The 13,840-nt window shown below is 41.6% G+C and overlaps 1 protein-coding gene across 3 annotated transcripts in view; it reads left to right on the top strand.

Moving 5' to 3' along the window:
- The first annotated feature begins 334 nt into the window (after positions 1-334).
- The window catches only part of LOC111219767 (MTSS1-like protein), a 69,924-nt gene continuing 56,418 nt past the window's right edge, over positions 335-13,840 (top strand). For all 3 annotated transcript variants that reach the window (XM_022742542.1, XM_022742551.1, XM_022742561.1), the window contains exon 1: positions 335-691. In XM_022742542.1, coding sequence (XP_022598263.1) covers positions 605-691 — 87 coding nt within the window. In that variant the 5' untranslated portion in view covers positions 335-604. The remainder of the gene's footprint in view (positions 692-13,840) is intronic.

Here is a 13,840-nt window from a genome sequence, read left to right on the forward strand (position 1 = left end):
GGCTGCTCTCCCCGCACCGCTGAGCCCACCGGCTCTGCGCCAATCACAGCCTGCCTTTACCTACGCGCACATGCATGCACGAACGCACAGACACAGACCCTGACATAAACACACACACACGCGCACGCGCGCGCGCACATACTGGGATCCACTGCTCCGATTCTCCGCAGCTTTCACATGCGTCCCCACCGACTCCGCGTAGCGCTGGCTGCGCCAAGGTGAGCATGGTCGTACCGATACCTTCTGAACGTCTCACCGCCTGACTGACCCAGAGTCGGGGACAGAGAGAGAGAGAGAGAGAGAGAGAGAGAGAGAGAGAGAGAGAAAGAGAGAGAGGGAAAGACCATCTTTCCTCTCTCACAACCCATCTTCCCTTCGCTCGGAGGAGACCGCAGCGCAAGCCGTTTGTTTCGGCATCATTCTTTTCTTTCACCCCCTCTCCTCCTCCTGTTCTCGCTGCACCCCCTCCCCGTTATTGCCGGTCTCCCGGTTTGAAGGAGGAACCGGGGAGCCCGGTCGTGATTTTGTGGAAATACATTTTTGCATTTTTTCTGCTGGGTGTTGGTAGCGCGCAGTTGGTGCGCGCTTCTGCAAATTCCGGTGAATGGTGGATTTGGCAAACATGGAGACCGTGGAGAAGGAATGCGGGGCCCTCGGGGGTCTATTCCAGGCGATTGTCAACGACATGAAGGTAAATAAAAGTCTTTCTATTTTACGTTGCCATGATCATGGATAAACACATGTGCTGCTTCCCTGAGATTAACCCTACAGACCAGTCATAATGGAGCTGGTGTCTCGGGCTGAAGTGTACGTTTAAATGTGTGGATAGGCTGCTAATAAGCTGAGGTTCATTTTGGTTATATGTGACAGATAGCATTGTTTTACTGACAGTGATGCAGCGGCCCGCTGGGTTGTTGGTGCGACCCCCCCCCCCCCCCCCCCCCCCCCCCCCCCCCCACCTTGCATTGCCTGCAAATGCATCCAGATGCATCCATTGTCGGACACACTGAACACTAGATTCATCTCCTTTCCTCCGCAAAAACAGCCACCACACCCGCAAAACTCCCAGTCCACTGTTTTCACTCAGGTTTATTAACGCGTCTGGCAAAATGTTGCGATGATGCGCACATAATGTAGACTGTGGGAATGAATAGCTTCCGTAAGAGCACTGGGGTTACCTATAAAAGCCCTGCATGAGCGGTTGGTGCCAGGAAGTCCATTTATCTCGTTGTGTTTATGGGGCAAATTGAGATCTCAGAGAGGCCTCAAAAAATTGAGATTCGTGTCCGATAATGTACCTATACGTCGGGCAGGCAACAATACCTTTGACACATTCCGTTACATACACGTGTGGCCCTGGGTGGATGACTGCTTGAGATGCTTCATCATCATCATCCTCACCATCACCATCGTCAGTTAAGCCAAAGTCTGTCGACCACTAACCACTGCATATTCACCCTCGCTGTGTCGTTCTCGCCTCTTTTCCGTGGCGACTGTGCGTCTCCATGAGAGTGCAGCGTCATTGATTTTCTGTCAGGCTGATCTGGCAGGAAAACATGAAGGCGTGAGAACCCGCGCAGCCGTCAGACACCCAACCTTCTTGCATCTATGCCTTTTCAGTCCTGTCTGTCTGTCTCTCTGTCTGTCTGTTTTCCTCTACCCGCCTGTCTGTCAGTCAGTGATTCTGCAGCTTGATGGCCACAGCATGGCACCAAACAGCGGCTACCGCCAGGATTCACAGTGGTTCAGTACCCACTGAACTGCTAACTGCTGCTGCTGTAAGATGCCGTGGATGAAAGTGTCCATCAAATGGTTCATGATACAGAAACAGTCTCTGTCAATATGTCTGCCTGCCAGACGCCCATGCAGCTCTGCCTCCCATGCATGATGCATGTCTTCTCTTTGTCCCTAGAGTTTTAAATATTGTTGTTTGCTCATGCCTACATCATTAACGGGGGGTACTGCATGAGATTTCTATAAATCTGTTGTCCATTAGAGATGAAATGTAGACATACATTCTTTTTAAAGATGATGCTTTTACCTTCCACATTTTAGTTCCACTAGTGGGACCCCCCTTGCAGAGGTCACAGCCAATGCTACACTCCTACTGTGCACTGAGGAGAGATTATTGGCTTTCTGTTGTGTTAGTGAGACATGTGGGAGTAGGAGAAAGGGATTCACATAAGTCTGATCCTGGATACTAAGCACATGATACAGAGAACAAAAGACTAGTTCTAATAGTAAATATACTGTAGAATATAGAAATATATAAATTAATTTAATTTCAATATAATAGTTCAGCATTTGCACACTATGCAATTGTTGATTAACTAAATAAAAAATATCTAAAGAGGAATGAACGTTGACTGGAGCATTGTGGGCAATTTAAAGTATTATTCCAGTGATTTACAAGTAAATTTGTGGGACTGATTACAGCAGATTTTTCAAAATAAAGGTAAAAGTTGAAGCAGCAGATGCAGAAATATCCTGAGATGGTGTCCCTAGTGTGGGTCAAGATCTAAAAGCACTGGATCCTACATTTCCCATAATGCATGAGAGCACACGGCTCATTCGTTTGTATTTGGTAAACATGGAGGAGAGTCTGCTGAGAGCTGTGTAATGGGATGCACCCGCTATGCAGATCATAAACCAAGGCGGTTTGGAGGGTTCTGCGCTAATGGGAAATCATTATTCTGCCAAATACAACCATTTTGAGATGATAACAGACCTGTGAAAATGTTCGTCCCTCTGAAAAACCATTCGGGCTGGTTGCATAGCAACATCAGCACCTATGACACAGCATCTGTACTGCTCCTTATTAGAGCTGGAGGATCACAGGATGGTGAGTGAGTGGTACACAGAGGTACTGCGGTACTGCAAGATGTCAAAATCAAATCAGCTCGTTTTTCAAAACGTGTTTGTTGCAGTTCATTTTACTTTTGGGACAGTAAATTACATCTCAAGTGCTTCTCATCAAATGACCCCATAACCTACAATAATGGTCTTAAAGTGGGTTTGTTTTGCATGGAGACACAGCTACAGGCTACAGAGTAACATGGTGTCACATTAGGTGGGTGGGCAATCATATGACAATCTTTTTGAGTAGAACTGTAATCTTGCATCCTATTTCCGCTCTGGTTTTTATTGTGAAAGTCCGGACTGGAAGTTGTGATTTGTATTTCTCTGGCACTTTGGTGCTTGTTTTGGATGTTTGTCTGCTCGCCGCTGTTCTTCACCCACAAGGCTGTTTTCTGCTTACAAATCGTGTCGCACTTTTTGCTTAATTCATATGGAGTATTTGTTTGGACAGCGCATATTTATTTATGAGGTGGTATGTATAAGTATTTTAATTTGAGCTAACCAGGTAGACAAGGCTTGTCCCTCTTCATGTTTTCCTTCCAGCAGGCAGGTCTCTCGTCCTGTGGACAGACAGAGGTTCTTGTTCTCCTCGGGTGGAGAACTGGTACATGTGCCGCTACGCCAAACTCACCTTTTAATGACGCGATCTGTATGATTAATCTCAAAAGTCGATCATATGCCAAAGTAACTTTGCCCGTGATATAAGATCATCAGATCGCCCTGTCACATTGTAGTTTTAGGAAAGCTGTGGTTTCAGCTGAGTCTTTGACGTTTCCAGAAATGGCTGTGAGCATAGTCATGTCCAGGCCTACACGTTTCATGAGCACCGAGGTCAAGGACAATATCAGAAAAACCTCAAGAGTGAGTTTCTAACACTTTGTTAGAAACATTTATCTCTCTTAGGTCTCTGATGTTCAAACACAAACACACAGTACAGAATGAAACAGAGCGATCAGCGTTCAAAGAATACCACTTTAAAGACTTCTCCCCGCTCGTCCTTCTCTTACACTGTCTCTGTATTCATCTATTATTTATCTGGGTTCTAACTGTTTATGTTATCCAGCTCACTCTGAAATATATGGGTCACTACAACCTGGACCAAAAAAAAAAAAAAAAAAAAAGATTGCCCCAGTCTGGAGTGGATGAATTCCTCAGTCCCCAAGGAGGCAATGAATGAATGTCAGTGAGTGGGTGAGAATCACTGTGTCGTCAGCCCTGGAACTCACTCTGACGGGAAACAATGTGGCTTTAATCAGTGTTTCTAGCTCACCAAAGACGAAGCCATTTGTCAGAAGAAAGAAATGGATTAATAATTTTTCTTCATTGGATCTTGGGAACAGGCTGGTTTTGACAGCTGGGTTTATTAAGTGGATGCAGTCAAACAGTCAGTGCAGAGCAGACATCTTGAAAATCCCAATGCATGATTAGTGCACTTCACACTTTCTGTATAGTTTGGCTGCTGTGTATCAATAACACATCCGGGATGTGACTGTTATTAAGTTATCAAATCAATAGTTCGAGATCATTGATACTGTATACTGTGTATACTTTTGTTCTATTTAATTGCAGGAAGTGACCTTGGGATTTCGGAAATTGTGATCTGCATTTTTCACTGTTTTATAGCAATTTACAGACAAAATGTAAATTAATAGACTGAAAAAATAACAGGTTAACTCATATGGAAATAGTTTCAGAGTTTCAGCCCTAAAAGTGAATCAAATCAAATCAAATGGCCTTTGGTAAATAGGGCATATTTAAAGACATGGTTATGGAACCACTCGAAAAACAACACTGACATTCTATGTCAAGTTTATCCTGACATAGAATAAATGTTAACAATCATCTATGTCTTAGCCATTAATATCATACCTTTATTTTGTGGCCTAACTGATTTTAAATCTGAAATATTTCCTGAACATTCAGACGTCTAGAGATGTGCTCTTCTTCTTCCAAACAGCTGACTTCAGTTTCAACAGGAGTTATCAATAAACTCTAAAATCAAGACTGTTTTCTTTTCCTGTACGTGGGAGGCAGGATCAAATTTGCAGCATTTGAAAGTAAAGGATTGTAGAAGCTTTAGCTTTAGTTCCCCTAGTTTGTGGACAACCTCTGTAAACACCATTATACACATTCATGTTTGCTAATGGACCTGGTACTTGGCGCTTTTAGGTGTCATGCGTGCTCATGAGTTCACAGCAAGAGCTAAGCTAAATTTTGCTGTATGCCAGCAGCAGCAGATCCACACTGTGATAGAAAGCACTTTTTCTTCCTCTTTCTCTATCATCTTCCTCTTCCTCATCCTGCTCCTCCTCAGGTCTTCCCTTCCTCTTTCTCTTCGCAGCAGATCCTCCGCCCAAGGCAGCCAGTCACCCCTTGTGTGTCTGTGCAAACTGGCAATGGTCTCTTTTGTGTTGCACAGAAATGCACAAAAATGAAGATGTCTGGTATTTAAAATATACTGTATGTATGAAACCTTTCCATATGCTCATACAGTGTGTGTGTGTGTGTGTGTGTGTGTGTGTGTGTGTGTGTGTGTGTGGCATTATGTAGTTGTCTGCCAATGTGTAGCCCTGGAGGCTATGTCTCGTTACTTTCTAGTGAATTGCACACACAAAGCAACGCGCGCTCACAGGTCACAGAGGGGTAATAGGATGAGACGCAGAGGTCATGTTCACGCTCAGCTGGCTATGGACCAGTGGATACTGGTAATATGTTGTTGACAGCAGCAGGAGGATGGAATAAAGAAGAATATGAATGAAAGAAAAAAGGCTAAAGGAAATCTGAGGCACTACGATTATATAAGTTAAAAATCCTTATAGAAGAACAAAAACATGTTTTGACTCAAAGGTTGTGTCCAAAATCACTCACTCACTATCCAGGGAGTTGTATGTAGAGGACCGTACAGTACAGTAAGCTAATCTGCAAAATGAAAAAACACTTTCAGACACGACTTTTCTCTGCGCCGTTTTTCTTTCTGTCAGCACGAGTGCAATGCATGATGGTATATATTGCTTGGTTAGTGACATTACTTTTCCATGATACATTGAGAACACTAGGGTATAATAATTCTCACTATACATTCGGACAGCACTACAAATATATAGCGGGCCATAAAGTCAGTAGTGAGGGATTTCAGACACAGCCAAAGAATCTTCATTAGGGTATAAAGCACAATGAGATATAGGTGTGCAATTTAAAATACTTTGAAAATGGTCATGTGACAAGGTGACAAGAGACGACATACAAAGCATAACAGTGAAAATGAACAGAAAATAGTGCAAAGAAACATTACAGAAGCCTCTGTCTGATGGCAGAAGGGTCATAACTCAAAACAAATCACGAAGAATCAGAATAAGCTAAGGATCTAAATCTTGATAGGAAACCCCCAATAGTAAAAACAAATACAACACAAACACATCGTATAGTATAATCACAGTGTAATGTAGTAATACAGACATGCTCAACTGCAGTACAAAACTACATCAGCGTTTCTAAACAGAATAGTATAATAACAGTATAGTATAGCCACACTACAGTCCTCACCAGCACTTTAAAACAGTATATCAACAGATACACTATATATATCAACAGAAGAAGAATATGATTTCCTGGTCCCTGAGGAAACAGGAGAGAAGTCCAAAGTCTCTTTAGTCTGTTTTCAACATTTAGTTCTGTTCCGTCCTCTGTATTCCATCAGGACAGGATTTTCTTTTTTTTTTTGCTTGGATCTAAATCGCTGCATAAAATATCAAAAAACGCTTTGATATAGGCTGTAGTTAATAGATGCACATGAAATATGCGATGATTTAATTCAGATGTTGAAATACAATTTTTCATGTTTTTGCTGCCCTCTAATACATTTTTGCAACAAAACACTAATCACAGAGATAACTGGACTACAATAGCACTGGTGCATGTCTTTGACACAGAGATCATGAGCAGTTTCCTTAGTACCTTACTCCAGTGTCATCCTCATAAGATGTGCACTTTTTATAGCATAGCATTAAATAGTGGTTGTTGTTATAGTTTATGTGGGTTAAAAAATCATATCCATATTTTCCATTTTAAGTTGGAATACACACCAGACAGTCAAAACACATCCTCGCCAGATTTTACCAAGGGCTTTCAGTGATTAATTTGTTTTGACTATTAAAGAAAAAAAGATCATAGACAGATAGATTGACAAGAAATTATATTTATACAGTAAAACATTTGCTGTTTGAATCTTCTCTGATGTGAGGATTTTCTACATTTCTTGTTATTATAAAGGAGTCAAAAATATCTTAGAACACAAAAAAAATATGTACTACAAAAAAGGGGAAACAAAAGCAACAAGGAAAAAAAAACAAATGTATGGACTGATAAATCAAGCAGGCCATTAGCTCATTGCTGTTGCATTGGAATCAGTGTATGGAGGCGAATTGCAGGACAGAAATGTGGAAACAGTGGTATGAATGTTTTTCATTGATTGATTCACAGCATGCTATAAAACTATGGAACACAAACATTTCAATTGTTCCATGAACAAATATGAGACATAAATTGAGGCTTTATTTTTTCTTTGAAGAAGACGTTTTTTCTTCAGTCGTGCAGAGTCAGATCTCAGAGAAAGATCTTCAGCTCAGTTACGGTGGGTAGCAGGAAGACTGCGGCTTTTGTTGGCCAGCCACATCTGCTTTGCTTATGTTCTCTGGCCATGACCATACTTCACACCACAGTGTGTGTAGCCCTACTATTTTACACACAAGCTCACATGTATGTGGGTTACTGTCCCTTTAGTTCCACTGTGTTTGTGAGAAAATTGAAAATGTATCTTGAAAAGGCTCATATATTTATGTATTTAAAAATGATAATAAAAAAATAAAAAAAATGCATTCAGACACAAACCCAACTGGCAAGGAGCTTTCTTAAAGCTTTACTAAAGCTCGGCGGCTGGATAAACTCCAACATAGACATGGGCATGGTCAGTGGATATGCAGGTGGTTCTGTTTAAACCACTTCAGGTGTCTGTATTCGGAAATATTTTCAAACGTGTGCAGTCAGCATTTTGGTCAGTGGAATGGTCTTGCAGACATCAACAGATGATGGAATTTTTGTTACAATGACACCAAGAGTGTTATCTACAATCATAGACTGTAAATAAAGATGGACTTGGCACCCATATGTTTCTGAAGATTGGTTTTGAAGCTGAAAGTGGGCTGTTCTACCCTCACCAACTTGGCAGTGCCTGATTCTAACTCCCGGCTAATCCAAAAATGAGCAAAGAGGTGGGGCGTGCGTGCAGCCGAGACTTTGGTGCATGACAGTTTAATAACTGTGGCTATCTTACACTCCTGATAGCATCGTTCATTTTTCAGCCCTGGAGGTTGCCGCTTGTCTACAACTGAAACACACCTGTGTTTGGGCAGTTTTACCAAATCTTCCTTGCAGATCCTCAGAAACCCTGTCAGACAGTGTCATATACAACATATACAATTAATGATTATCTTTATTATCGATTAATCACACAATTGCTTTCTCAATGAGTTGAAATTTGGTCAATTGATTATTTGGACTCTGCAAGGTATTGCCATCTGAGCGTCTCTCTTGTTTTCCCGGCTCCACCCTGCTGCCACCATACCTCATAGAGTTAGCAACTATCTTTTATAGATATACTATAGCACCTGGCATTCACTATGAAAAAGGCTCAACAAAATACTCAATAGACTCAATACACACTGTATAATACAGTGAAAGCCTTCGTTTATGAACTGATGAATGAAAGAATGTTGAATTTGTATGTTTTTCTATAACTGGAAGAAAATCTAATCAACACCGGGGAAGGAAATCAGGGGAGTTCGATGGACACCAGGCTCTGAGGCTTCTCTTCCACCTCATTAAAGTAGTAAACTGGAAAAACAACAACATCAGCAAACCAGGAGAACTGGAAGTAAACTGGTCCGGATCCTCACAGAGACTGCCCATTGTTGTCCCTCCCTTTAAAAGCCTGTGACAATTATGTCCTATGACTCTGGGCCATGCTGCAGAACTGAAGATGCTCTGTAGAAGCGTATCATTAGTCCAATCTGTAATGTGTTTGTGTGTGTGTGGTCCGGAGGACTTCCCACCACAGCGCTGTTGTTAAAAAACAGAGGCCCGGGATGCGTGTCAATAGAGAGAGGAGAGGAAAGATAGAGACAGCTCTCATCCTCGTGAGTGCTGTTTGTCCATGAGGCCTTGATTTCATCTTCCAAAGTGAGCGGTGGCAGAAGCTTGGTGAACACGTGACTTCTTACATGGCTAGTTTGCAAGCTAACCAGGGACATGGTAACTAGCTGATAAAATACAACAACTAGCCAGATGCAGCTACTCTGGTTATATAAACCTGAGTGATGTGTTACAGCTTATATAATAACTTTTTCTATGATAGCTTTTATACACCAAACCCAATGGAAGAACTCTGCATCAACTTACACCACCCCTCTTAGCAATTACATTATTATTGCAGCAACATCCTCTGAAATGACATGATTATAGTCAGTCAGACATTTTCTGCTTCAATGTTGTGGTTTTGAGCTTTCAGGGTTTATATTCCTTAAATCAGTGGTTCTCAATTTGTGTCAGTTTAGGGGTCTCTGATGTGAAAAAGTTTGATAATCATTGCCTCAAACATCCATGTATCTCAAGAATTTCCTCAGAAAATTCATTTTGAATATGACAGTTGGATTAAAAAGGTGGAAGACAAGCTGAAGAATCAATCAGTCTCTTTGCAGAGAAGCTGATTCTTGAAGTCACAGATGAAGAAGTTGACGGCAGGTTTTGTTTGTGTTGATGCTTAAGGAAAATTACCCTCATTGACATGCATGGTTTTGTTTTTAAAGGATTCAGATGATTATGACATTGAAACCTGTAAACCACACAAAAACACTCACTTCACTTCTTAAGTAAAAGGTGCCAGTGTGCCAGCAGAATCACAGGACACGTAAAGGAGCATCTCCCTCGTTAGAGCTCGTTAAAATCTCTGAGGTCGTTAGGGCCCTGGGGCTCGTTAGGGCCGGTAGAGATGAATGGAGAGGACTGGTCGTGGGAGGCATGGAGGCTGCTGGGAGCCAGCCAAGACAGCCTCTCTCACTGAGCCCTTTGTCAGGCCTGTCAAAGCCTTCTCATCACACTCAGCTGTTCACTGTAAAACACACTGATCATTATGAACAGGCCAGAGACACAGACAGAGAATAACAATGAATGTGGCAAATCAATATTCTCTTGTTCATTTAAAAAAAGAAGCTAGTGGAAGAAAAGAAAGTTCTCTTCATGCTCTATATATCACATCTTCATTTCAGAGAGTTGTGTTTGTCTTGGAATTAACTGTATGTGCATACGTGTGTGTGTTGGCTTGCATGATTGTGGTATCAGACTATATATTGAGCACAAGCTAATTTATTAGTGTATGAAAAATAATCTGCCAAAGAACTGCCATAATGTGAACCTAATAAAGCTGCCAAATTCAGTTTAATGGTAAAGCTGCAGAGAAATTTATAGTAGAGAAATTACAATGCAGCATCTTCCTTTAGTCATGAAGTAGCTCCGCCCCTCCTGTCAATGAGCACTGACAGCTTCTACACCTATGCCTGCACAGCCTAAGCAGCAAATACATGCTGCTTAGGCTGTGCAGGCATAAACATAAACATAAACATAAACATAAACAAACAAAACTTCCCATTATGGTGTGATGTGACACTTAGTTCATAATACACGATTTTCTCTTTCAGTTGTTATGGCTAACCTGTCTAACCTGCTAAAACAATTACCCACTGTAGTTACTCATTTAGGAGTAGCAACATTAATTTAAGTACTGTATTGTATGTATTAAGTGATATTTCTATGTTTTTTGATTATAAAGCAGGTCTTGGTTCTGTATTAATACTGTGAAAGTATCAAAGCGCTCAGTCCACAGAGAAATGCACACAGCCTGTATTCAGAAACTGAGTCTTAAAACCAGCCGTCAGGACTTCAGTCACCACTCTCAGCCATGCCCCAAGCCCCGCCCACCTGGACCCACCATCCAACCTCGCAGAATTTGGTTTCTCCGAGTGTTTACCTGAAATCTGCTATATTTTTATGTGATTGCTCATAAAACAGTCAGCCAATCAGAAGAGAGGCTCAGAGCCTCCTCTCTTCTGATTTGCTCACTGACGTGTTGTTACTAGAGCTCCAGAGAGAAGCCTGAGAGAGGAGATGTAAAACTACACTGAGATGGTTTTGGCTCTTAAAAACACAAATATATCTTCTTATGGATCAACACTTTAAATAAAACATAGGAGAAATGCAGAATATGGGACCTTTGAAGTTGTGTGTCTGATCATATACCCTTGTCCAATATTAACTCTCCTTGCTCTGTTTTGATCTGCACCAAGCAGATAAATGTTCCACCATGCACACCACCTAGCTACAAACTTGTTGTTGCTGGGCAGGTAGTCAGGTTTAATAGAACTATTTTTGCAGAATAGAGCTGCCTGTGACCTTGTGGTTTATTAAATTGGTGAGACTGAACCACAACACTGAAGCGGCAGGCTGTAAAACCCAAACAAAAAGATGCTAAAATGCTGGATAGAGCCGAGGGGAACCACAGAGCTGGTTGACATTGTGCACAGTGATTTGATCCATTTGTTATATAAAAAAATGTTAAACAGTGCAGCTTCAATGTCAAGGTCAACAGCAATCCTACCAAAGCCACAACCATGACTGCAATAGACTCAGATAATGCTGTAGTTAACATTTGTTAATAATCATGTTTCAGACTTGAACCTGCAGGACACATTCTAATCCGTTTGGGTTTCATCAGGCTCAGCCATCAAAGATATGTCCCTTTCCTCCTTACCTCTGCACACATATCTCTCTAAGTGCTGAGGGTCACAGTAACAGTCGCCGTCACTTAGACTAAGTGGTCTGACGGACGCAATTCCAGCGTGCATCGACAGCCCTCTCACACGATTGGAGCAGTGCAGATAATAATGACTTTCAGCCCAGCGAAGGAGAGGAGAGAAACAGCTAAGTGGCATCTTCATAGCTGTAAGAGCCCGGATAACTGATAGCTGCTGGTGAACATACCATCCAATGAAATATAATGATGGCCCCACCTCGCTCTTGTCTTTTATTGGTGTGCTGTCAGCCCTGTGAGTAAATCCCTCTACATTTTGTGGTCCATGCTTGATTGTCTACGTTTATGTGTAAAATACTGCTTTGGCCCGAAAGCTTTGTAGAGCTGAAAGGGGAAGTCCACATCAAACTCAGACAGTGGAAACAGTTAATGTATGTGGCTCTAGAGGAGGTTTCTCGAACCTTGACAAAATAACCATCATAATGCCATTAGGGTCACCTCAGCTTGGATATGGAGACTTCTGAATTTGAACAGAAAGACTGTGTTACAAACAGGAGACACGGAGTGACACAACCAATCTCACTTTTTGCTTGGCTCATATGGAGCATTAGTTTGGACAGGAGATGCTTTATGTAAGTGTTTTTATTCAGTTAAACAGCTAGTCCTGTGTTTCCCTTCCGGCAGGAATGGACGGACTGTAACTGCTGACGGTGGTTCTTGTTCTGCTCAGGTGGAAAAGTGGTACATGTGGCGCTACTTCCGTCACCAGCTGCAGTTAGCGAGCTAGCTGTTTAACAGTTGACAGCAGGCTAATCAGCAGTGATTGAACTTTTAAAATTAATTATATCTAAATATGGCACCTTTTGCCAAATAATGATCGTCCACGATATAAGATCATCAGATTGTCCACCCCTACTTTTTCTTCTACATAGATCATGGAGTCATTTTTATCAGTGCTTTATGTAAAATTGTTATTACATATGTACACCTAGGTGTTTGAGTTATGTTATTAGTGGGAAGAACATCATCATTCTGTCATTCAGACAGTTATGTTGTAGCTGCGTTTGAAACTAATGCTGGAATCTCTCTTTCCTCCTCATCTCTCATCTTTCTTTCCTGCTGTGATACAGTAGCATATAATGTATGTATGTACGTTCATGGCTACCCCATGCCTGGCGCATTACTGTACATGAGATTCAAGAGTACAGTTTTAACCAAAACACGGTGCAGACACCCCGTTGTGCAGATGTTTCACGGATATGGTGTCTGTGATCTCTGGCCTTGCAGTGCAGAGACACAACAACACACAGATGGTTTCCTCTTTCCCCTCATCACTATGTTTAGATTGGAATTAGCTGCTGCACTTCATCAATTATGCAGCAAGGCAGCCTCTGTCTCCTCATCTGCATGCTAATCCCTCTCCCTTTGAAACAAAGTGCCAGCCTATGTGTCGGGAGAAGTGATTTACTCAGCATGGTGGAGGAAATCATGACTCCACTTATCTTCCTCCTGCATAATGCTTTTTTAAACGAGAGAAATACAGGTATACTTAACATTTTTACAGCTGATTTCAAATAAAGTTCCAGTTACGATTTCTCCCTCGTCAGTTTATGACCATTACAAAAATGATTCATATGAGCTCTTTTTAAAGTGGTTAAAGTTTGCTTTAATTTATGAGAATAAAATTTCTCGGGGAAGGTTAGGGAAAGATTCTTGTCATAGTCAGGAGAGACTAACTTAACCATTTGGGGAAAAAAAGCAAGAGCTGTTATTTAACAAAGAAAATGCCATATATCATGTATATGGCATTTTCATATCATATATCATCAAGTATGGTTATTAATCACGCCACCATTATTGGCTAGATTGATCAAGAGAGAAGATACTTTCCCAGGACAGACAGCGAAAAGTCACATGTTTTGTATGCCCACCATCCAACCCAACCTCGTCCATAAGAGAACTCATTCATTAAGCCTTTGCTGTTAGATACAGTGTTAGGGTGGGGCGATATGGCCAAAAATGTTATTGCATTAAATTTTGCATCTGTTGTTGTCAGTGCAACAAAACAGTTGGTTGGTATTTGTTCATGCAGCAGTGAAACTATCCGACTTTCTATTGAGCAAT

The sequence above is a fragment of the Seriola dumerili genome, unplaced genomic scaffold (assembly GCF_002260705.1).
Source record: "Seriola dumerili isolate Sdu_G_001 unplaced genomic scaffold, Sdu_1.0 BDQW01000003.1, whole genome shotgun sequence".
In the NCBI taxonomy this organism is placed as follows: domain Eukaryota; kingdom Metazoa; phylum Chordata; class Actinopteri; order Carangiformes; family Carangidae; genus Seriola; species Seriola dumerili.